General features: G+C 42.4%; 1 protein-coding gene across 6 annotated transcripts; it reads right to left on the reverse strand.

Moving 5' to 3' along the window:
- Window positions 1-862: 862 nt before the first annotated feature.
- SETDB1 (SET domain bifurcated histone lysine methyltransferase 1) lies at window positions 863-25020 on the reverse strand. 6 transcript variants are annotated; one of them, XM_032948076.2, is made up of 27 exons: window positions 24919-25020; window positions 23072-23587; window positions 22339-22526; window positions 21975-22036; window positions 21489-21618; window positions 20087-20329; window positions 19750-19951; window positions 18887-18960; window positions 18500-18690; window positions 17726-17840; window positions 17219-17594; window positions 16923-17069; window positions 16211-16352; window positions 14945-15136; window positions 14403-14755; window positions 12537-12653; window positions 12174-12343; window positions 11735-11840; window positions 10581-10711; window positions 6382-6596; window positions 5310-5417; window positions 5066-5097; window positions 3880-3907; window positions 3338-3533; window positions 2358-2653; window positions 2144-2232; window positions 863-1985 (listed from the first exon to the last, which is right to left on the reverse strand). In XM_032948076.2, the coding sequence occupies exons 2-27, from the start codon at window positions 23566-23568 to the stop codon at window positions 1868-1870; spliced, it is 4518 nt and encodes a 1505-aa protein (XP_032803967.1). In that variant the 5' UTR covers window positions 23569-23587; window positions 24919-25020; the 3' UTR covers window positions 863-1867. The 6 variants fall into 6 exon arrangements, with proteins under 6 accessions (XP_032803967.1, XP_032803994.1, XP_032803986.1 ...); XM_032948103.2 differs by having other exon boundaries at window positions 24909-24990; XM_032948095.2 differs by having other exon boundaries at window positions 24698-24985.
- Window positions 25021-25820: the final 800 nt, after the last annotated feature.

Below are 25820 nucleotides of genomic sequence, written 5' to 3' on the forward strand. Positions count from 1 at the left end.
TGTTATTTAAATTAGTTTGTTACACAGGTCTTCCTCTACTTGCAAAAGTAGAGGTGATTGGCAACATTAAAATAAGTCAAGATGAATGAACCAGTGGACAGCTTATGAAGTGGCTTGTTGTAGGTCTGCAATGCCCCCGGCAAACGATATAAATGGGCACCGATTTACAAGATGCTCCAGTTTGATCAGTGTCCACGGTCACATTGTGTGCGTTCCCATCTTCCAGGGGTGTAAAAGATGACCGCATCTCTCATGCAATGTTCTGAAATGGTTCAATGGGGGACCATTGTTTCTGGGGTAAGGCCTGAAAGGTTTTTTTGGGGTCTTCAATCAGATGTTTTTTTGGAGGCATTGGTATTAGGTGGGACATTCGCATATCCCAGAACTATTTCAGTGCCGCAATATTGAGGGGGGGATGCTTTAGGACCATTAGCCCGATCCCCAAAAAGGCATGCGAGAGGAATGACTAAAAAATATCTTAAAGATGCCTTAGGCTTTACAACTGATGATAAACATTGAGGTTGAGCATTTTAACATTAGCAATCATATAGAGTATTCACCTGAACAGATAATGTAATCAATATCATAGCAATTTACGGATACATAACCGTGAATCTGATGTTGGTGTATTTCTAACACCAAAGAGCAATATTTTAAAAAAACTGTGCGTGACTTGTTATCATTGGCCGACTCATATTTCTGTGTTCCCGACGCATGTTTAATGGTAGCAATTTGTTTTGCACTTTGCAGCCTGCATTAGAAATGCACTGATGAATAAAGATCAGCTGCTAGGTTCATGAATAAGATTTTGCACATTTGTGAATGTAACATTGCAAGAAGGCAAACTGAAAATTCACCGATGTCAAATAGGAAATATATTTTTTTAATTACAGTAAAGGACTTGAGCTTAAACTTAATAAAAAAAACTCTAAAACAAATCCCCATTCTCATTTTAGTTTTTTTTTTTTTATACAATGCACAACACATCAATGAAAGCTCTGTACAGTTGGATTACCTTATAATACTTAAGTACAAATTTCCACAACATTCCAAGGCATAATAAAGAAAATAAAAAAATGAACACCCAAATGTAAAAAAACTACTGGACGTTAAACGTTTATTTCAAGCAACATTTCCGTACATCGTAACTACAAATTATAAAACCAAGTCACGTTTCAAGTGGAATAATTAATTTACCATAATATATGCAACAGCCGTGTCAATACCCAATTATATTTCATTGGCAATGCATAACAACTTCTTTTTTGTGGTTTATAGCTCATTACAAAAGAAATCATTTAAAAAAACACTCAATCCAATAGCCGCAAAAAACATTATACAGCATTTAAGATTTCCAAACAAGGTCAAAACACAACATTTACAGGAATTTAAATATTAATAAAAGATGTAAAATGTGTTCAAAGGTTTACTTCAGTTATGAAATGGCAACGGGTGTCCAAAGATTGAATGTGCTCAAAAGTAAAGTATGCAGATATGATGCATGTGTTTTGTATAAATAACCAAGGCATCAAAAATGGAAAACGGTTCATAAGCATTTCCTTTGTTGTATGTTCTTGCCGTTGGGTTTCACACCTGATGATGACTGCTTGTGTTGCAGTCGAAACGTCGTGATAATTTGTTTTATATATATATTTTATTATTTCATTGTCTCCCTTCAATGTGACTTTACCGAAAGAACCAAGAATATGTTTTGTAATAGTTTACAGTTATGTCAAGCAATCACAACCGTGGAGAAAGCGATATAAGAACGGTGGCACCGAGAGTCGAAGAAAATTAAACGGCATGGGCCCCCATACTTACGGGGGGCCATGTGGTTGTCTGGGAGACGAGCTTGGGTTTTCAAGTATTACAACAGCCTTCCTCTGCATTCAGTGGAGCCACAGTAGCAGAGCAGCTCTTTACCTGGCACGCTGCCCACTTCATAGCTGTAATCCCATGTCAGCTCTGTGCCTGCCCGAATGCGCCTGTATCATGGAGCACAATGGGGAAAAAAGGATGAAAAAAAATCTTTATTGTAACAGAAAAGCAGCAGGCCTGGCCATGATAAGGCATTTTACATCATTTAAGACAATCGGAGAATAAATGCTGCATTAAAGTGCTGCAGATGGTGACGTCTACTTACTTGCTGGCAAAGAAGGCAACCCAGGGGAAGCGCAAATCATGGGTGTCCACAAATACATTTTGTACAAAAAGGTTTGGACTGCAGCTATGCTGGAAGGCAAAAAAACACACTAATTAATACTGGAACACATCCCCAGTATGACCGAGCATAAAAAAACGTAACAAGACAACGCAAGGTTTCAACGAATGCAAAACGCAACAAAACGTGTGCTAACATTGAGGTATCGGCCGAGATTTCCAATGAGTTTCGCATCGATGATGTAGCACGAGTCCTCGCCATCAAAAAACTCGCGCGTGCTCTTCTTCTCCGGCTGGTTGCCGCCTTCGCCCGTGCCGGAGCCCCCGCCACCGGAAGGGCCGCCGCCCCTCTGCCCGGGCCCGGCCTGTGTCGACACCGGCCCCCGCCCCAGCTCACGTCGCATCCCCGTAGACTTGACGGCGACACCGCGTGCCGTCGTCTTGAATGCAAACCCTCGCTTCACGGCGACCTGCCGCTTCAGCGGACGATCTGCTGGCAAAGAGAATATTGAAATGAGACAATTAGTGAACAATAATTATGGATGATGTTACTCTCAAAGTCCAAGTCGGTGGTGCTTTGCTCGAACAAACATGGGGTGACGGGCAATTATATATATAATTATCTATGTTGGCAACCTCTGACTGGTGGTGGAAATTATATAAGGCAGGGGACATTTTCTATAAGAGAATAATTGTCGCCTTCCCACAAAGCATATTCAATTTTATCGAACCTAGTGCTCTGGGTACATATGTATGTTGAACTTCTTTCGCACCATACGTAGCCAACGGTGCTAATCGGAGGTGCACACACATTAGCCATGAAGTAGGTTAATAAATTAAATCCCTATTCGATACGAAAAAAATTGCATTGAAAAAAGGAACTGGCTAAACTCATGAAAGTATTGAAAATCACATCAAGGCGTTTTGAGAAAACAAATGTAATGTTACATTACCAAGATCTGCATATATTACAAATAAACAGATAAATGGAGAACAATATGCTCTCATGGCCAACAGTTCTCCTATGCACAATATATAATGGTAGATGAGTATCTACCATGAAAATAATATTTTAGTCCAACAGCCTATGCAGGTTCTGAAGACGGCAATAAGTATGCAGACCACACCAGCACAGAAACCATTAGACATACCCCCACCTCTCCCAACATCAACTCACCCAAGTCACTGTCTGTGCCAGATGAGATTGTCTGTACATCATCACTGTTTAAAGTTGGCACAGCATTGGTGGAGCCCTTCTGCAGGAGACCATTGGATGGTGGTGTAATACCGCCCCCTCCTGCCCGCTGAGTCCTGTTCACTCCAACGCTTCCTTGAAATTCACACTCAGAGCTGCTTGACAGAATCATAATCTCCTGCATCACGTCACATGGGCCAGAAATTGGAACTCTTAATTAACTTGCAGCATGTGAATTTCCAATGTGCGCACTCTGTGTGCATGCATTTTAAGAATGTAAGAGTTAATAAAATGTAAAAGAAGTTTAGTGGTGTGGTTCATAAAAAATGTGACAACATTCTAGCATACGTGATGAGACATTAATCTACAGCTGTGGTGACCTCTTGGCCTTGACAATAACTGTACAGTAGATTAATACATATGCAATGTCATGAAAGCTTTCATCCTCATCAGAGTTTAATCATGTAAACATAATTGAGTTTTTAAATCTGGGAAACAAAGACAATTAAAATACAATTTCTCACATCATCTTTGGGATCCACTGCTCTGTAGCTGAGAAATACAAAAATACGTATTATTAGTCAGCTTTACAAAACATTTGTTCAAAAATTATATTAAACAAAGTGAAAAAACAACAATTCATCACCATTCACCACCATCGTATCATCTGTTTATAATCCACTGGCGGGCAATTATATTTTCTATTGTATATTATAATTCCCATTAAGCACATCAAAATTATGACCTCATATATATTCCCACCTGCACTCTGGTCTTAAGATGCCATTTACTTATGATTTGTTACGCCCTTATGGAACCATCCCAATAAATAAACAAGCCAGCATAAGTCACTTCATCCTAAACAAACGTTTCAATGAGATGGCTATCAGTTACAAAGGCAAAGACAAAGCTCCCCCGTATGGACTTAACAGACTGAAGGGGCAAGTGCTGTTAAGCGAGAACCTATGAAGGCAGGCACGGCACACGAGGGGGTGAGTGGCCAACACCACGCCCGACCGCTTTTGTCTCCCCAGTGGTGATGTTTACACACCACACCAGGTGCTCATTTGAGGCTGCATAGACCTAGAATCTGCCTAGGACCTGTTCAATAATGGTATTCAAATGTGACCTTAAAAATTAACCATTTACAAAGAGCCTTATTCAATTATGTTTATATTTTACCGTTTCCTGATTAACATTAAAATGTACTGCATCTTTCAAACACGTGTATTTTTTATAGCACAACAAATCTAATAACATGAACACAGAATGTTACAATAGATTACATGACTTTAATATATTTTTCCCAGTGTTAATTATAATTATACAAATAATTTAATCAAAATGTTATTGTTATTATTATATCTAACAAGCCTAAATAATATCAGTAAGTGTTAAGGGGCCAGTGCAATTCGCTATAAACCTGGTAATCCGTTTAATTCCCAACCACAGCTAATATTAGTAACGTGCAATATCTGAACCAGTCCCGGCTCCTCTTCACCAACCCGCACTGACCAGAGTGGTGAAAAATGGTCAAACATCTACAATGGCTCAAAGGCATGGGTAGACCTTAATCCAGAAGTCGACTGACAAAGGTCTGTAATTATTATTGTATCTACATTATTAATGATGCAATGAATATACTTTCAGCAACGAGTTCGCAATGCACTGTTTGATTTTGAAATTAGATTTATAACACCAAATACTTACTGTGGAGCAGAAAGTTGTTTCGGTTCGGCAGTCTGCCATCAGAGATGAAAAGCAATGTAATTAAAGAACACAGACAAACTGTAATTACAACATTAACAATGGTTAAATGACCCTTAAGGATTTTTGTTTATAATGACTCAAGAGTAACTCATATTTTCAGCAAACCCATACTCTCCTATCATCACAAAATCACGAGATTTGATAAAAAATCTGTTAAAGAACTAAACACCCATAGGGCACTGACCTTGCTGGAATCCTTGGTTAAGTCTTCAACATTTTTGAAGGAAGAACGACTGTCAGAGTCTTGCACTGTCAGAGCATCGAGTTGGTTGGCGCTTAGCCACGACGCTACCTACAGAAGAGAACACAACATACTCGAAATACATATTTAAATCTCACAACTATAAACAAGAAAGAAAATTAACAAAATATATTCAACGCCCAATTGTCGGTATATATCTCCGCACACAAATTAATCAATACCAATAATATTTGGAAATTAGTAGAACAAATTAGGTTGTTGCCATATCAGACAAAAGTTGGCAAGTGTTCTCTCTTTGCAAGTGACTTATTTTACGTATGTAGAAAAATGAAATAAAAAAATAATATATCACGACATTTCGATTGCAACACAAGCGGTCGTCCTCAGGCGTGACTTTACCGAAAGAACCAAAGAGTATGGATTCCTGCAGTCACGAAAGCTTCAAATAAAGATTGACTTATTTTAGTTTGACGAAATCAACTGTTATACAACGTCTATGCATCTCACTTTCACCAACCCACCATTGACCAATGTGGTGAGGTATGGTTAAATAAACCCCATGATCCGGATGGAAGGGCCTCATCCAGCAGTGGGCTGACAAAACAGCTCAACATGGGCAGTGCAGCGTCAATCCACAGCATGCGTTCTCTTTAAGCAAAGGTGGTTATTGTAATATTTTACCCTGCCACCACTCGTCACATTGGCATGCCACTAAATGCAGCGCCGTGGTGGCGAGATGCTAACTCCCTCCCCTGGTATGCAGGATGTCGTGAGTTCGATCCTGACCCCGACACCTGTATATTTGGAGTTTACATTTTCTCCCCGCGGTGGCGTGGATTTTTCTCCGGGTCCTCCGGTTTTTTCCCTACACATTTAGAATCAACATGCGTTTAAGATTAAGTGCCCGCTATAAATGTCCACGTAACAAGTCGCTTTGTTAAGCTATCATTTGTGGCCAGGTTACTCCTGAAAAAAAGAGCGATATAGCTCAATGGGGGCCTTACCTGGTAATGTAAAAAAAAATTACTTGACACTGCACAATGTGGGCTCCCACCTTGTGCTTGGCCGTCTCCGAGTTCACAGGCGGCGTTGGAGGTGCGGGCGACGAGCTGCAAAATGGAGTTCCGTCCGAGCCGTCCGGCGGTGTGGTCGTGCTCTGCTTTTGCTTCTTCTGCAGCTTCCGCACAAATGCCATTGGGACGTTGCTGGAGCCACCGCTGCTGTTTCCACCAACCCGGTCGCGCTCACGGTCACGTTCTTTGTCACGGGCTGTTCGTATTGCCAAGACAATGGACAATTACATGTGTGTAGCCTCTTTATCAATACACTGCTGGGTGAGGGCCTTCTCATGCTGTGCAGCTCAAGGGGAACTGTTGGACAGTACTTCAGCACGCTGGTCATTGCGGATCAGTAAAGACAGGAGCAGCATAGATGCGGGGGCATATAAAGTATAGCACAATGGATTTTACTGCATTGCCCTCTGCTGTCTATCACGTGGCCTGGCAGCAGCCTACAGCCTGATGTGCACAATGGTCACAATCTATGCACTTTTCAGGCGAAACAGAAATTAGCTTCGAGATCTGACAGGATTGGGCACATTCCTAGTCATTTTTCATAGGCATTACAGAAAATTTAAATAACAAATATATGAATCCGAGATTTATATTTCACATTCAAGTTTTCACAATAACATTTTTTTTCATTACGATTGATGAGGTAGGCAGCTTGGGTAAATATTATTGAAGATATAAGGGTGAATCTTGATTTTAAGCTTTCGTGACTGCAGGAATCCACACTCTTTGGTTCTTTCGGTAAAGTCACGTAGATAGAAAAAACAATAGATCACGACGTTTCGATAGCCACATTAGCAATCGTCCTCAGGTGGGATAGAGAAACAGGCTGCTGAAACAAGTCCTTATATATATAGCCAAGAGGGGAGGAGGGGGGAGTGGCCGCATTGGGCAAGAGGGTGGGGGCTAGAGATTGTGCCTAAGCAAGTGGGTAATCCAAAGCAACAATATCATCACTAATTCGACTTCTCTAATCGAACCGACCAAGCAGCTCTCTCTAGACCACCCAGATTTCATGGCCTTCCAAAAATCCATAAAGATGGTACCCCACTCCGTCCTATCGTCTCCACCATTAACTCACCCACCTTAAAACTGGCCCGATTTCTATCTGAGACCCTGTTTCCTTTCACAGGCAAGACCACCTCAGCTGTACTTAACTCAGCTCACATGGCTTCTCTAATAAAGGACATCTCAATGTCTCCAGATGATTTGCTTCTCAGCTTCGATGTAGTCACCCTGTTCACCAAGGTACCTGTACCTGACACCATTGCAATCATTGAAAACTTAGTCCAACAGGGTCTGATTCCTGATGTACCAACTTTGGTGAAGCACTGCCTTACCAACACTTACTTTACCTGGAATGGTACATTCTACAAACAAAATGAGGGTACCCCAATGGGCTCTCCCTTATCGCCAGTGGTAGCAAATGTTTTCATGGAAAAATTTGAGACAGATGCCATCCAGACATCCACCCTACATCCCTCCTTGTGGAAGAGATACGTAGATGACACGTTCGTCATCTGGCCACAAGGCCTGTCAGCACTGAACCAATTTTTCAACCACATCAATTCCATACACCCATCTATCAAATTCACCATTGAAGTGGAAAATGATAGCAAGCTACGATTCCTGGATGTTTTGATCGAGAAGAGACCTGATGGCTCTTTGGGACACTGTCTACAGGAAAGCCACCCACATGGATTCCTATCTAAAGCCCGATTCACACCACCATCCAGCCCAGAAGAATTCCCTCATCAAAACACTACACCATAGGGCCCATTGCATCTCCGACCAGCCCCACCTACCCAGTGAACTGGAGCACATACGCCAAGCCCTCAAGATGAATGGATATTCGGCCCGCACAATCCGCAAAGCTGCATCCCCAACAATGGGTAGAGAACTATCTCTGAGGACCCAATCAAAACCATCACCTTGCCATACATAGCAGGGGTTACCAAAAGGATTTCCAAAATCTTGAACAAACACAAGATTCAGGTTCGATTCAACACAGTACACAAAATCCGTGACCTGATCCCATCTGTGAAAGATGTGATTCCTGACATGCAATACCCTAGTGTCTACAAACTAAGTGGGGAAACGAAACGACATGTCTCGGACCGTGTTCACGAACGCAAGGCAGATTTGAAACACGGCAGAACCAATACCTCTGCCGTAGCCGATCACTGCTTCAACGCTGTGGGCTCACACGACATTGTTTTTTTCCGAAACCAAGGTACTCTGCAAACCTTTGGGCTACCATCAAAGATTTGTTCATGCAACCATCCAGATATATAAACAGACATAACTTCAACCGAGAAGATGGGTACAAATTGAGCAATCACTGGATGGACGTTATTAACCAGGTAAAGCCTTAACTGGTTGTTGATGTTTCCATCCTACCTGCCATTTTCAGCAGTTATTTCCGACTCTGAGTTACATTACCAAGTTACATGTCTTTACATTAATGGGCTAAATGTCTCACTAACAAAGCCAATGTTGCCCCCTTTCCCTCGATGTGGTGGTGGCTCTCGTTTTTTAGCAGACTATAACTGGCTGTGATGTTGTTGTGTGTGTGCCTTTCTGTGTGTCTTTAGGTGTGTCTCTCGGTTTGTCTCTCTCTGTTTGTCTCCCTATATGTCTCTCTCTCGTGTCTCTATGTGTGTATGTGTTTCTCTCTCTCTGTGTGTCACTTTGTGTGTATGTCTCTCTCTCTTGGTATCTCTGTGTATCTGTGTGTCTCTCTCTCTCTCTGTGTGTGTCTCTCTCGGTCTGTATGTCTCTCTCTCTGTGCGTGGGTGTGCCTCTCGGTATGTGTGTCTCTCTCTCTCTCCTTCCCCTGATGTGGTGTCGTCTGTTTGTTCAACGAGCTGGATGTCTCACTAGCACAGCCACCGTTGCCGTTGGTTCGTTTACATTGACATGCTCATCTCTCACAATACAATGGCCACCTCCTCGGCCTTTCCTCCCCCCCCCATCTCGGTTCGCATATTTGAATTTCCCACTCGCTTAGGCACAATCTCTAGCCCCCACCCTCTTGCCCGATGCGGCAACTCCCACCTCATGATCCATTATTTTTTCTACCTACGTGACTTTACCGAAAGAACCAGAGAGTATATGAGGGTGAATACGATAAATAGGGAAAATATTCAGGGATGGAGAGAACGGAAAAACACAACTCCAAAACAAGAAAAGTTAACGTTTAAAATTAAAAGTCAGCTTACACTTATAAGATGAGCGGAGAGAAGTGTTTAATACGGGCATGAATAAAGACAATCAAATATCATCATTAACAGCAATGAGTTCCACATTTGCAGTGATCAGCACGTTTAAGTACGATCAAATAACCCCAACTTGACCGACTTAGTATGGGGAACTACTCATCCAAAGTAGATTGACAAAAAGATGTAAGGCTGTATAAGCAAACAGGTTAGTTGCAAATGCTGATATATGTAACTCAAATTATGTTGCCGTATGCAAATATTGCACACTATAAGGCGAAATAGTTATCAAACTACTAATGGAGAGGCACTCGACTAATTTGGCAGCACTGAGCCGGTGGTTGAAAATCTTCATCCCAATGGATTTATACAGCATCATGGGATGCAGCTGCATTCATGCGCGATGTAAATTCATATTATATTGTGTAAAAGCTGTTAATCTCTCCCCGTGGGGATGACCCCGAGTTAATGTCACACAAAGCAAGGAGAGTAACAAATGCCTCTAATTTCGCAAACTAGAAAAAAGGCTTAGAAAAATTATGCTAGTTTTAGAAATTCTCAAACCTGTTGACCTCAGGTAGCCAGAAAATGGCATTACATCAATGAACCGTACAGACCTTTAAGTGTTAACTCATTATGTGGCGGTTTTCTTTAGGGACTTCAGTGTCATTCCACATGCAAAAAACTCAGTGGTAATGGTCAAATATCCCAATATCGGACCCTCCTGAAAATAAGTACAGAGACGAAGTGACAACTTCCTAAATAAATAGCATTAAGATTGAGTAGCAGTGTTTGACCAACGCTCGAGAGATTATGAGCTCTTCAACAAAAAAATAGGGTGTAAATATGATGTGATACGTGCTTAACATGTTGAATAAAGATTTTAAAACGAGTATGCAGTCGAGCTTGATAGCGATAGCCACAAGTAAACATCAGGACTGGTGGCAATGTGCTATGCAACATACCCCTGGGACTCCTGTACTCTGGGTGGTCGTTACTGCAGAAGCTCTCGCTGTCGTCACTGCCCTCCTCATCGTCGCCCCCTTTCACATTGACGCCGCTGCTTTCACTGGATGCCAGCGCCTCACTCTCGTACCTGCACACGCGAAGATGTCACCTCTCTGTGCTTGGGGGTGTCCAAACCTTAAGGCCATGACTCGCTCTGGCATATTTTGGGCAATCGCTTCCAGCAATCATCACCGGCAGCAGCACATTTAGTATAAGCTGCTGTGAACCTGGTATGGCAATGGCACAGAGCGATGGGATTTCTATTCGGTCAATGAAAACTGTTTGTAAAGTTTGATGAGCAATGTATTTTCTCTGCAAAGCACACAACCTAGTGTGTAATCATGTGCTCTGTTGCAAGTGGAAGTTACCATCTCCGTTACTGACTCGAGGAATGTTTTGTAATATAAAATGGTGGCAGAAATAACTGCCAGTGACAATTGATAGCAACTATTGAGGTCAAATTGACCTCGCTTTAATCTGCATTACATACTTTTTTTCCCACAAACATTTTCTATCCAATACACAAGCTTTAAAATTAAGTGTCATTTTACATCTTGACATGTTTAAGCTTTGATCATATTTAAGATCACCGTCTTTATTGACAAGCACTGCCTTGTGAAACTAAACGCGTGTAATAAGCTTACATTAGGGAAATGACCACTCCTCAAACACCATTGCCACGATTCTTTAGTCACTGTACTTAACATTAGTTTTGTATATATTTTTTCAGTTTACAAGACAACATTATTTATAAGCAAGTAAAAATTTATGTAACCCCGCTATATGTCCCTAACATCTCAAATGGTATTTAATTACAAGACTGCACAACATATTTAAGTTACACTGTTTTCCTGCTTTAATTAAAGGCAGCTGTACTCAAAATAGACGTAAACATTTGGTTATGAAGTTTAACCTCTGAAATCAAATTCAGTAGGATTTAAAAAGGCACTAAAATACATTTGAGGCTAGGTATGAAATGTCTTTCCATGTCAAGATTCAAGACATGCAGTAATAAAAAGCAAACCTACATGTGTTGCAATATTTTGTAGACTATAGTGTGCTGATATCTCTCTGATACGTTATTAGTACCAAAAACCATAGCTATGCGTACCCATCCTTGTGTCGCTCCACACTCTCAATGTAGTCAAGGTTGGCAAAATACTCGTCACCCATCTCCAGCCCCTCTTTGTCGGCAGTGTCGTCTGTAAGGATCTTGCCTTCAAAGGACAATACAAAAATATTAATAACAATTCCTGGTTTTGCTCAGTTCATGCACCCAAATCCATTTCCAAGCAGTGAAATGTGACAATTTCACACCATACACTCTGATAAACAGCAAGGCAAAATAAAAAATCTCTAAATTTGCACTACGTTGATCCGATTGTGGTATACGATTCATGTATTAAAAGGAAATTAAGCGGTAACAACCAATTCTTATTAAAAAACAAAAACAACCGATTGTCTTTCACACAGCAAATGTAAATAAAAAAAAACACAAGCATATATTCTCATGACAGGAAAAGGACTCGAGGAAATTGACAAATATATACCTGCATAGATGCAAACGTAGGATCCTTTGCTGATGTCATCCAAGCAGCGGATGCCCCAGCCCTTGTTTTGAGTCTTAAAAAGCTGCAGCCGCACCTGCAGGCCATGCTGTACCAGGCGGTTCTGGCACATCCGCACGTTGCACTTGCACTGCTTGTTGCACTCATAAATCCTGACGCATAAAGGTACATAAGGGGGGGGGGGGGGGTGTAACATTAAAGTGCAACTGTGCAGAGGTCTGCTATGCATCTGTCAGGGGCGCAAGGTGTTGCACATACGTACAAATCACTTGTGTGATAACACCGCACCTGCAAGTAGGCATATAAAACATAACATTCCATGGCAGGGTGCTCATGCTTTATTACCCTGTTGGCAAGCACTCTTCAAGCCTCTTGTTGTGGTATCCAGCATCCGTGTTGGTCTGGCCTCCTGGGCTGCAGCCAGTTGCATCCACCGTGAGCTGCTGGCATGCACACTTGGACCTGATGCCAAAATAACAGGCGACAAGATCACCTGGCAAAGGGCACAGCTCTGATCTTGCCAAAAAATAACAGTGCAAGCAAATTAAATTATCTATTTAAACAAATATTTAACCAACAAGTTCAAGCAAGCAGACGCTTTGGATACAGCCAATATGATATTCCTAAAGCCAAACTAAACAATTTTCACATTAAATGTACTAGGCACTTGTGACAATGTACTCAATTAAAAGTCTGACCCTAAAAAAGGCATGAAGGTAACAACACTCAGGAACCACAAATGTATAAATAAAACCCTCCAAACCAGATTTTAATGAACAATTGGACTCAGTGCTTGGACAATCTAAATGTAAGTGCTTTTGAATAATTCCTCGTACCTCATTTATTATTTTAAATGACCATAGGTTAAGTTACATTTAAAACGTTCTACTGCTTATTTTCATTTCTTGATGTTATGTAAAAGTAAATAGTTTGTTTTGTATTTGTTAATGTTGCTGCTGTATACCCTTTTCGATCTTTAACCAAATGTACGAGAGGCAGACCTCACTTAGCGCTCAAGATGCGTTCCTGGCGAAGTGAGCGCTCATCGAATTAGCGGTGGGAGACGAAGTAGGAGCTGCTGCGCTCCCAATCCGGGGCACTCAGGGAAGGGTTCCAGGACTTCTGTGATCTTAGTGATGCCCTTAGTCTAAATTTCTGTCACGAGGTTTATTTTGGGTGGAGCCTGAGACTACTCTGGTCTCATGAATTTTCACGTGTATTGTAATTACGTTGAAAATCATTAGTTTTTTGTATGTAATCATGACTACGAATCGTGATAATCGTATCGCAGGGGGTGAGGTCTGGTTGGCTCTGAGCATACGTTACTCTCATTGGCTGAGCGAACGATGGGAATGGGTGCGTTTCCTCGGCCAGCACTGCTGCGTGCTCTCACTCATAAGCACTGAATAGATTTGCTTTAACATTTTGAAAAATGTTCACCAGGACAAAGAGCGCTATTACGAATCACGCATTCTACAGGGTTGCGCTAAGCGAGGTCTGCCTGCATATTGTTTCGTGACATAGGTCTCCCTTGATAGACTTCGTCTCAATGTCCTCTTGACTGGCTTTAAGTAAATGCAAAATGTGATTGAAAATGTAAATCAATTGATATCTTAAATAGACAAATAGAGACAGGGTAAGGCCTAGACAATGATGGTATATGAAACCGCCATGCAAAGCAGGTATTATAGGCTATGGGGCTAAGTGGTAGGCAGCAGAGGGAAGTGCTGCAAAATCCATTGTTATACTGGACTTGTATGCTCCTCGCCTTCACTAACCCGCAGTGACCAGCATGGTTAATGGTCCAACTAACCCCATGACAAGTATGGCATGCGCAGGCCCCCATCCAGCAAGCAGTAGGGCATCGGTCGTCATTTTTTGCAGAGGTTTTGTGGTTCAAAGCCAGCAACTTCCCTGGTTGATATGGTGGGTGTGTAAATAGCACCCTCCCCTCCTCTACTTCACTATGGATTTTAAAGAAGCCCATAACGTTATTAGAAAATTAGTAAGCTAAGTTTGCAGACGTCACAGTCCACATTTGCAAAATATGAAAATGACTTGTAAATTATCAATCGTGGACAAACCACACAGCAACACCACACTATGCACAAATAATGTGATTTGAAAGGGCTGTTCATGCATGCACATTTCAGTCACTAATTGTTTGCACAATGCAACAACAACAAGTGTGTAGTGTGGGGGGGTACTCACTTGTCTTGACAGCCGTCGGTGCAGCTGCAGCACACGAGGAACTCGGGGCTCGTGTTGATGAAGACTCCATGCTCGGGGATGCGCACTTTGCTGTACGCGGCGTCCGGCGGCGGCTCCGAATCGATCTCATTCACGCACGACACGGGCACATCCTCCACGCCGTTGGTGATGTCGCGAACGCAGTACAGCGGCTTCACGGTGCTGATGCGCCGCTCTGCCATCACGTACGGGTCGAAGCAAAACTGCTCCAGGAAAAGGAAGTTGGCGTACGTCTCGAACAGGTAGCGCTGTACCTCCATCATGCAGCGCAGGCTGCGGCCACATGGCGCCCTGTACATCATGTGGAACGGTGCCTGTGTAAAAAAATAAGGCAGACAGGTAGCTAACAAGTGCAGCTCTTTGCAATAACAGCGACGCAGTCTTACAAATACATGGATCATACTATTTAATATATATATACAATTGGCAGTAAATAAGCCAACAAGTAACTGTTAGTGGAGGAAATAACGGAGGATGAGTAACTGCAAAATTGCATTCCAAACCTTGCGGTTGATCTTCCGGCGAGCGCTGAGTCGCCTAAAGTCATAAAGGAGTGGAACTAGGAGTGGGTTCCTGCCCTTGTACTTGTCTAGGTTGGCTGGCCGTAAACTCCTCAAGCAGCTCTGGCTACATGCGTGTGGAACGTACAACAGCTTCTCTTTCGGTGCCTTGTATATTGGGTATGTTGCCAGAGACTGAAGGAGACATGAATAAAAGGAAACCACGACATCAGTGAAGCTGTACTTGTAACCCCTAATCCAGAATACAGTAAACCCTCAATATTTGCGGGCTGTCTAATCAGGGTTTGACACAAATTTATTTTCATGCTATTAGATTTTCTTCAGGGTTGTATATTAAATGTTCGCGGCCATAGCATGCTACTACCCCGGCAAGAAGTGGTGACGCATGGGAGCGATGGAGATCGCGAGAGCACAAAAGCTGCCCCACGCATCACTGCTCTCCCTTTCCATCTGCCTTTGTCTGCCGCAAATGCTCTTGATACTTGCATTGTATTTGTACTGTTTGCCTTTTGGCGTTCTCTGGTCTGATACTGGTGAGACAAGGCCATAAAAAAGGCTGTCTCTGGTGTAGGCCTATCAGTTATAAAAAAACAATACATATATTATCAGAGCATGTCTGTTTGCATGTTTTACCATAAGTACACATGGTTAATGCAGACCCGATTCCTTTCAAAAGGAATCTATTTGGTGTTTAACCATCTTAACACCTATTTTATTGAAAGAAAGAGTGAAACCTATTATTTTTTATACGAGATATTACTGTACAATATATGTATTCATTCAAATATAGTTTATATGTTGACGTTTAAACATAATGTTATACCCCCTAACGCCTTTTTTATTATTAGCTTTAAGTATTAATATTTATTTATTAAAAATTCCCACCGTTCTCCATTAACGTGTCCCCGCGAATACTGAAGCACATACACATTCATATACTTACGTAACACACACATTTCAGGTTTCAAGTAATATAAACATGTACAGTACAAGCCTTTTGTCAATCCAATGCGCGGCGAGGGCCTTGACGCACCATGTGAGTCGTGGGAGTTGTTAGACCATGCTTAATCTTAACTGCCCTCTGCTGCCCACAACGTAGCCCCACAGTAGCCTATGAAACCTGTTATGTACAGTAGTTACCAATCCAACACTATCCAAGCACACTTTGGTCCCAAGATCAGGTGCGCTACAGGGCATTTCAAGTAATATACATTTTAGCTTATAGTTAACGAAACAAAAAATACTCACTTCCATTTTGCTATTGGTGGGCATGTACATCTGCGACTCTCCCACATTATGTGAGATGTCTTCCTGCTCGTACTCGGAATGCCCGCGAACAACACGCTCCCCTACCGAGCTACGGGCAGGAGTTCCTGTTAAATCCACTGGGCTGCAAAATATGAGAACGGCCTTAGAACGATACATCTGAAGTCATTTGTTTTAACAGGCAGGCAGAGTGCAACATGAGCTCCCAAGTAACGATTTACTCCCCGCACCAACTCGCGATTATGAATCTTTACAAGTCTTGGTTGTGGGTAAATTCAAAAGTAGTGTTTTTTTTTAATTGTGGTGAATGTAGCACAAGTGGTTCCCAGGGTCATTTGACTTAAATACATAACATATATACATTAATTTATTAATAAACTGAATGACAGCCTCCCCGTGCCATGTCGGTTTGTAAAATACTTCCACAACATGCTGGTCAGTTATAGTTGGGCTTTAAGAACTGTTCAGATATCATTCACCACTGATGTTAGCTGTGGCCTAGAGTCAAAATCAGGTCACCATGTTCACAATCCATTGCATTAATCATTGTATCACTGCTCCTCCCACATACAATAGAAAAACATATATTCTTTACATGCATGTATCATAAAAGTAAAAACCGATTTAAAATCTGACTCAATATTTTGATAGCTATGGTCACAGATGCACAGATGCACAGATGCGAGTAACTCACCGTGGCATGTAGCTGTAGTTTGTGGCAGGCCAGGTGATATCGGAGTCAGTAATTCTGGTGGATGTGGTCACCTGGCGGAAGGTAGTGCTTTTCTTGGCCACCTGCTTACGGTTGGCCGAGTTCAAAGACGATTCAGAATGGCTGGAGCTATAAGAAAAATCAAACAGAGCAATCATGACAGGTATTTAACGATTGCATAATTACAATGTATTATGTTGCATAATTGCAATGTTATAATTAGATTCAGTTAAAAAAATTGTAACCGGTAGCAACCAATAAGAACTGTATTAGCGCACCTCTGCCTGCTCAAGGTAGGCTTTCCATACGGTTGGAAACCGCCACTCTGTGACATCTGGGCACCGGGTTGAAGCACTGCAGAGCTGCTGGGACTTGGGGGGAACTGGGCTGAAGGGCTGGGCATTGAAAAATTAAAATTCGTGGAAGATGGGAATAAAGGTCGTCCTAGTTTCTGTGGAGGACTTGTTTTGTCCATTGGAGGTATCCACGTTTGTGTATCCTGTATTGCGAACTGGGAGCTCAGCGACACCGTATGAGATATGAAAGGTGCCTGGATTGGGGAACCCAAAGCACTAGCTGGAGTTTGGGGTTTGGTGTGCTGCTGGGGCTCCTGCTGAGGGTACTGAACAACAGGACCACCCTTGTTTCGTCCAGCTGCAACAAAAAAAGCAATGCATTAATCATGTGCATAGTTACAAATCTAGCTCAACATTCAATGCTGTAATTACACCAACAGTCATTATTTTGGAATGGCTTTGGTGGCCAGTGAAATTTCTGGGACTGACCAGTAGTGGGTCTCATCCGTTGTCCGGGTTTCTTTTCAGTGTGGTAGTGTTTAAGGGTATGCATGGGCTCCAACCTTGTGGAGCCTCTGTAGATCCATTCGCAGCGCTCATCAATCTAGAAAGTAATGGCACGCACTTGAGAGTTTCTGTCAAGTATTTTCACGTTCAATCTTCATCGCACATAGACATTTAAGATATTTAAAAATAAAAAGGAAAGGCTGAACTGGACAATGTAAATATGAGAACATCAAAACTCCAAATATACAGGTTGGGATCGAATTCACGACCTCCTGCATACCAGGCGAGGGAGTTAACATCTCGACACCATGGCACCTCACGCCGCTTTCATGATCCACACCGCTGTCATGCATCCGTACAGTACAACTTGTCAGGTATTTACAGCCGTGAATAATTGAAACACAACCCCGCGAATTTCCAATAACTCCAATAAATTTGCCGTGAATACGCAAAACTGCAATTATAAAAACCCCACGAATATTGAGAGTCGACTGTACATGATAAAATATATATCACAATGCTAATCACTTAATATTAGCAAACAGAAGAGCAGTGGTGCAGTGGTTATAGCACTGCGCTATAAACCGGCCGAAGTTTGATTTCCCAGATACAGCTAATACAGTATAGATGACAAGTAAAACCACCTGAACCGTTCCTCGGCCCACCCCTCACCAGCAATCTCATTAACCAGTCAGGTAAAGTACGGTAAAACCATATCCATGGCATAAGCGAGGTCTTCAAGCTTGCAATTCTCACCAGGAATACGATTTTAACGAGGCTGCCATCAACCTCTTCAATACGAGACTTCCACCACGTGCCCTCCCACTCTGTCTTGATGTTCTGTCCAGGCTTCAGGAGAACCATGGGGCGGTTTGGGTATGACTTGATGTAATCCTCCATAAATTCCCTGCTCGCACGATCATCCACGTCTTCCCAACTGTTGGTTACTACATGTGAAATGCAAGATTCATTATCGCAACACCACAAAACAAGAAAAAACGTACAATCATCTCGGAAATCACCAGTCAACAATGCGATAGAGATGATACTTTTAAGTTGTAAGAATGACATGTGATAAAGGTTGATGCAGAGGCATATAGAAAGATAATGTTAGTGTTGATTGTCAAGCATGATAGAACTTACATTGTCTACATACTTCGTATAATTCTAAAAGTGTGACGTAGCTTGCATATCCATCATCGAAGAAAATGAGAAACCTGTGACAATGTGCGAATATAGAATCAAACTTCACATCCAGAAAATGCACAAACATTGCTAATTATTGATTGTATTGAAGATTTGCATTGTTTAGATTGGAGAGTTCTAAAATATTTACACATTAAACAGTCCAATTCACCATTAATTCCATTGATATCACATCAAGAGTTTATGTTTAACAATAAACAAAACTTGTGCTCATCCCCTTTTGCTTATTGATTCTGCTGACATTTATAAAACAATGTCACTGGACGCAAAATTTAAAAACTGAAATCTGGTGTTCCATCCACAAAAAACCTGCCTGTCGTGCTGTGCAGTCTAGTCAATTCCAAGTCTATGTGCACTGTCAATAATAGATCCAACCAATGCTGTGATTAGCTTGCAAAACAGAACGTCACTCGTTACTTTGCAAACGTTAAATGTATACTGTATTACGTTTCATAACAATATTATTACAATCACATCTCCCAGAGTAACGGGTAACAATTTGCCCCCTCACAATTCAATCAATTGTTGTAATTAAGGGAAGTTGTGAATGAACACTCACCACTTTTTTAACAGTGCTGAAAATAACTTCAAGTGGTTGGGAGGAATCACGCATTGTATACAATATACACAACTTGGAAAAAAAACATTTAGATTCTAAGACACGTGATTTGATGCATTCGTTGTACACTTACAAACTCTTTGAATAATAAATGCAATATTCCACCGCTTGCCAACAGCAGAGGTATTCCAGCATCACCATTGTTAACCATGAAAAACACAAGCCGATTGATTATAATTACCTGTACTTGTTGGTTCTGTGTGGCGTCTCGGCTACAATGCCCGCGTACAGCCACACCGAGCTGCCGTCTTTGTATTTTGCCACAACTCTACTGCCGACAACAAGGCTCTCGGATTCCGGATGACGATCGTATGCTATGTGGTTTCCTGACAGCAGGCTCTTCCCCTTGCTGTCAAATTTAACTTTGTACTTGAAGCCGCTGGCTTCTCGCATTGACATAAAGCAAACAAAAAAAGTGATTAACAATAAATCAAGCACAATTCATGCAAAACGAATGACACATTTTTAAGTGCTTTTTTCAGTTGCAGTTAATCAAACTGAAGTGTTGGGATAGATACCGGATGAGACGATGGCTACAAGAATGCCACGGTGCCATGTCTTTGTCCGCTTCTTGCCAAGGACGCGCATGCCCAGCAAAATCTCATCACCAACTGCCGTGGGCTGCCCAGACTCGAAGCGCTGCTCTGGTCGGACGCTGCCAGCTTCGTTATCTGCTCCGGGCTCCGTGGGCGATGAAGGCTGAGACTGGCTCCCCGTCAAGGAAGCGGCACTGTTTACCTCGAGTTGAGTGTCGGCATTAGCTGAAAACAAAACCAACAAAAACATCTGCCCTTTAAGAAATGGAATGACATCACAAGTGAAAAGATTGCAAGTGGACATTCGATTGAATTTACCATGTGAAGAATGACCAATCATCTGCCATGGTGTAGTACTGTTTAGTGCAATGGACTTGCAAAATAGTGGTCGTCAATTTAACACGTAGGCTTTCGTGACCAATTTCATCCATAATCAAGGATTTTTTGGGGTTAGATCACGTAAATATGTGTCGTTAAAACCCGCCACCACCCGACACAGCCAACTAGTAAGGGTTGTCACATAAACAGAACATGCCAATTCGTCACTAGTACAGCACACTGGTGTGTTGGAGAGCCAAGCCACAACAATCACAATCTGAGTACGACGTTTTGCCAGTAATTACAACGAGCTTCATCAGGCGACAGCCAGTTTCCTGGAGAAGTCCACCTGTTTCGTTCCTTATAGAAGCGTTGATGTGGTGATCACACTTCTGCGCTCTTGCGCAAAGTGGGGGGGGGGATTAATGAGCAAATGTACATTATATGCATGCACATTATACGAGCCCTTGGAACTTGTCATTCTTGTCCAGTGTGTATTAAAATAGCCGTACCAACGGTAATCCCTATTGAAGTATGGTGCCTTGTATAGGCAAGCATTTAAACAATGTATTATTTGAGGATTCGCTTCCACGCAGCACTAAGTCAGTAGCTATCCGAACGGGTGGTGGCGGGTTTCAACGACACATTTATATATATACGCGATCTAACCCAAAAAAAAACCTCTATTATAGTGGTCGTCAGTTCGATATCCCGGCATAGCAGTTGAAACACTGGGCAACTTAAAAAAAATCCCCCTTGCCTCTGTCCACCCAAGCAGTATGGATCCCCTTTGCCTCTATCCACCCAAGCAGTATGAATGGGTACACAATACATTGGCAAGTCAGGGAAACGTAGTCTGTATATCTCCAAGTGCGTCGATTTTGCTCAAGCAATAGCTTGAGCAAGTTATTGCTGGGCTGTTACTTAACCTTTCAACCAACATCAAAAATAATGGTATATTTAATATACTATGCAATGAAGAGTATGATGAAGTATGGTCAGACATGGTATGGAGAGGATTTCATCCAAAAGTTGATTGATGAAGAGCTCTAAAAAGCATATGTACCTTTTTTTTGCCTGGAATCTCGCCACATGGAAGAATGGGCACCTTCTTTGACATGCATTTCCTTTAGAGTGGAGAGGCAACATTGTACCTCCTTTAAAGAATCTGCAATTACCATTATAATGCCTTTCACCTGTGAAAATATTCCAAACGTTACAACTGTAGTTAAGAGCTCACAAATATCATTTTTTTTTCATAAATGTACAAAAAGATAATTGCATCAAGTAATGTAAATTAATATCATACAACTCACTGCAGAAAGCAACTGAATGTTGACTGTGGAACTGAAAAATGAGGTTACACGATTCCAATATATTTTAATTACACATTGGTTCATTTACGAAAAATACTAAATTACTATATACACGCTTTGTCACAAAACACGACTTTACTGATTAATGACTGAGCATTTTAATTGCCGACAAATACTGCACAATGTTTCACATGATATGCATTTATGGATATCTAAGGGAATAACAAAGTAAATACCTCCTCTTCATTCAGATCCTTGATAGTTTTGCTCCGATTGGAGTCTTTAACATTTGAGCCTCCTGTATACAAAACCGTACATAAAGAAAATACTATTAAGTCTGTACATTGCAGCATCTTTCACGTTCATGCCATTATTAGCACAACCTAAAAAAAAAATCTATTTGTTTAAACTGAAAGTTCCGTTTATCCAGTGACCCAGCTAGTCTGCAAGGCAGATCCGTGGTGCATCTGCACAGAACATTGAAGTGCGAGAGGAAAAGGCAAAATCACAACAAAACGCGTCAGAGGAACAGGCAAAAATAATGCGTAAAGATCATAAACTATAGATAGTAACAAAATAAACATGCATGCAGTGACCAACCTGTTTCACTGTTAGCCTCAGCATTCTCATCCTCATCATCCAGGATTTCAATGACGTCATTCGATGGCTCTTTGCCAGTCGTGGTAGCGATTTCAATGGCAGCATCAGCAAGGGATTCCACTTCGTCAAAATTAAGCCCTAGTTTTATATACAGCTCTCTCACTTGTCCTTGTATATGGTCCACAGTCCTAAAGATCAAATTATGTCATAGAAAGCAGTCGACATTAAGATGTAAGATGTAATATGTATATTAAAAGTATGTATATTGGTGCAATGGGGCTTCCTGTTGGATCACACTCATAAAACTGTCCAACAGTCAGCCAAGTTTGATGCCAGAAGTACTCATACCTACCTGTCAACCCATTATCAGTGGCTTCCTTATCACAGACCAATTCAGACCTTACTGGTCACCCCGTGCCCTTGTAAATCTCAACGTTCATCCTACAGTTTCATCACAACGGAGAACCACAAACCAAGACAAAAAAATGTGGCCGTATTGAAACGGCTGTACACCGTATGGACCTGAAAACTCAATTTCCCTGGACAAGAATACGGGTAAACCATATGGATTGACAGGTATGAGTACTCATCTGCCAACGCACTGTCCAACATACAATGGTGAGCATCCATTAAGCGTAGGCATGCAAAAGGCATGTGGCCTCCAAGTTCTGATCAAGCAAAGGGAGGGGAGCAGCCCTGGATGAAAGAACACAAAATTCAACGCTATTCTTACATTTTAAAGCCACTGTAGATGTGGTCAATGTTAGCCACCTTCTCCTCTCGCTGGGCCAGCAAAAGTTGCACCTCCTGGAACGTCGTGCATTGCTTGTGGAAATCTGCGTATTCCGCAAGGTGTTTCTCCACGAGTAACTCCATCTCCTCCACAGACACAACAAGGTCCTCCCCTAACCCGTTGTCGGGATCATCTTCCGTCTCTGCCCCCCTCTCGCCATTTTGAGTCCCTGCTGCGGCTTCTGCAGCTTCGTCGGCGTTATCATCCCCAATCCTCTCACATATGTCACTTTTTGCTGACATCGATTGTTCCTCCACTTGCATGGGACTGCCATGAGGAACGTCACCAATTTCAGGGGTGCAAGGGCTTGCGTTCATGTTCGGCTGCGAACTCTCAGCTTGAGGTTCAGCCAACGGCATCTCCGTATCCTCACCCTTGCCAGCCATTTTCAACGCTTCTTCCATGACATCCTTAGCAGTCTCGTCCTCCAAGGCCATGGTAAAGTTTACCAACAACCTGCTTCACAACATACAAATGAAGAGATCCCAACGGAACACACAAAACAAACGTGTGCACGTTGGTTCAACGTATACTCATGGCACCCTTAGAGCACACCATCTGCATAGACAAACGGCTTAACCCAATATTTTCACAATCACGTCTAAGAAATCATCGCCGAGGAACAAAACAATACGCCAACTTTCCCAGAGGACTTTCCTGGCGTAAGTCGAACTGTTGCCCTTTCTGGACAAGTCTCTCTTTGTTCCAAAACAAATGGTAACCAAAAACACATTTGTTTTGCTTTGGATCAGCGTCCAATGGCAAAACACTCGGTTTCCCTTCTACATAACGGAAATAAAACATATAACAGCAAATACATACGTGTAGTTACGTTTATACTGATGAAATTGGAATTGCAAACAGGAGTGCACGACAATGTAGTAGTTTATTGTCCTCTTGGCTATGTTGTCAGCGAGCTGAATGTCTCCTGAAACCATCATCGCAGGTAGCGCATTGTCCTGCAATGTTGCAGTTTCATCTCACGCCTACGTATGAACAGACTGCATCGGTACATTGGTAATTTAGCTATACGCATAGGCTCGACTATTAACGCCGAGTTCCAGCTTTATGTCCTTTCTGCGTAATTAGAATGCAGCCGCTCGGTCATGACACGTGTGTTAAATTAGACACATTAGGTACACGTGCACATACAGATTGGGCATTCTCTAAACAAACACGTGTACATCACATGAATAAATACCACGCGTACCTATCCCACAACGTAGATAAACCGCAATTCGCCACCAAGCGGTGAAGTCACCACAGCGCTTGTGCCAGGCTATGTGCACTTCAAGGCCACGTACAGACACATAGTCACACAGTACAATACTAAATATATAATCGTGCAAAATACATTCTATCCTCCTAGCTGGATTCACTGAATTGAACACCATCCCACGCAACGCCTGTCGATAATGGGACATCGGTCACAAATAACAACACGCATTTTTGCAACACTACAGCGCCGATCTGAGTGGCACAAATGATTTAATTTTCACGTTGCCGAGGGGGAGGAGGGGCGAGAAGGCCCGAGGTCACCGCGCGGGGCTTTCCTAGAATCCCTACCGAGAACGGAAGACCTGAAGAGGCCGGGTCGGGTCGGGCCGGGCCAACAAACCTTCTTTCGGGCTAAATCAAAGCCGGGGGGGGGGCGGTCGTTACGACGCTAAAGAACCGTCTCGTAACACATTCCCGCCCCCTCCTCCTCCCGCGCTAACCTTGCGTGCTACGATGATAAATAACAAAGAACACGAAACGAGAATTCCCGAGCGCGTACAACAGAATACCGCGGCCTGGGGTTTCCCGCCTTTGTTCGGCCCTTTCGCCGAACACGTTCACAAATCGTACAACGGATAGGAGAGACCCTCGCCGGGGTTGACGCGCGATTGGAAAGATGTAGCACGAGCCGAAACTCTGAACCAATCATGAGCGGCGCCAGAGGAATTCGCTGTCTATGCGCCGTATGGAATGCAAAGGTAGCTTGGACCCCGCCCCCTCTGTAGACCCCGCCTCCTCCGTAGACCCGCCCCTCGCATGGGACCGTAATCGGAAATGTAGAAATTGAGAAAATGTCGAGCGCTCGATAAAAAAAATCTTCCTTAATATTGTACTGCCAATTATCAACAAAATACTCATCATTAGCGTCGTGGTCGAGAATATAAATAACAAAATAGATACGTAGACAATTTGTCTCATTCACATACTTGTCTCTCCACGTATTTTTTTTATTTTTTAAACAAAACGAATCGTCAATACGGTCTTCTGGAAATGTATTTATTATACATACTATAATCACCCAGGAATGTCTGTCCTTAACGCTCGTGACGTCACTCCACATTGACCAGCCCCCCTAATTAATATTCATGAGCAGGTGACGTCCTCCAAATGGACCCCCCACCCCTCCTCATTAATAATTAGCGGGTGACGTCACTCAATATGGAGTACTTCCCCCTCACTAATAATCATGCGCAAGTGACGTCACTCCATATGGACCCCCCATTAATAATCATGAGCAGGTGACGTCCTCCAAATGGACACCCCCCTCATTATTATTACCAATATATGAGCCAAGAATGTCTGTGTGCAACGGTCGTGGCGTCACTCCACGTCGACCAGCCCCCCTCATTAATAATCATGAACAGTCACGTAGAAGGGAAACAATAAAATCATAAAAAAATATTAAACAATA

The sequence above is a fragment of the Petromyzon marinus genome, chromosome 1 (genome assembly GCF_048934315.1).
Source record: "Petromyzon marinus isolate PM22_M1 ecotype Great Lakes invasive population chromosome 1, UKy_Petmar_22M1.pri1.0, whole genome shotgun sequence".
Lineage (NCBI taxonomy): Eukaryota > Metazoa > Chordata > Hyperoartia > Petromyzontiformes > Petromyzontidae > Petromyzon > Petromyzon marinus.

Bases quoted from the DNA above. Each gene is read 5' to 3' on its own strand.
- SETDB1 (XM_032948076.2), bottom strand. From the start codon at position 23,568: ATGGCCTTGGAGGACGAGACTGCTAAGGATGTCATGGAAGAAGCGTTG. The intron at 15,137-16,210 runs GTGAGTATTTTT...TGTCTCCTTCAG, and splicing joins CCACCAATAGCAAAATGGAA to TCTCTGGCAACATACCCAAT. The intron at 12,344-12,536 runs GTAATAAAGCAT...TTTATGCGTCAG, and splicing joins GAAGAGTGCTTGCCAACAGG to GATTTATGAGTGCAACAAGC.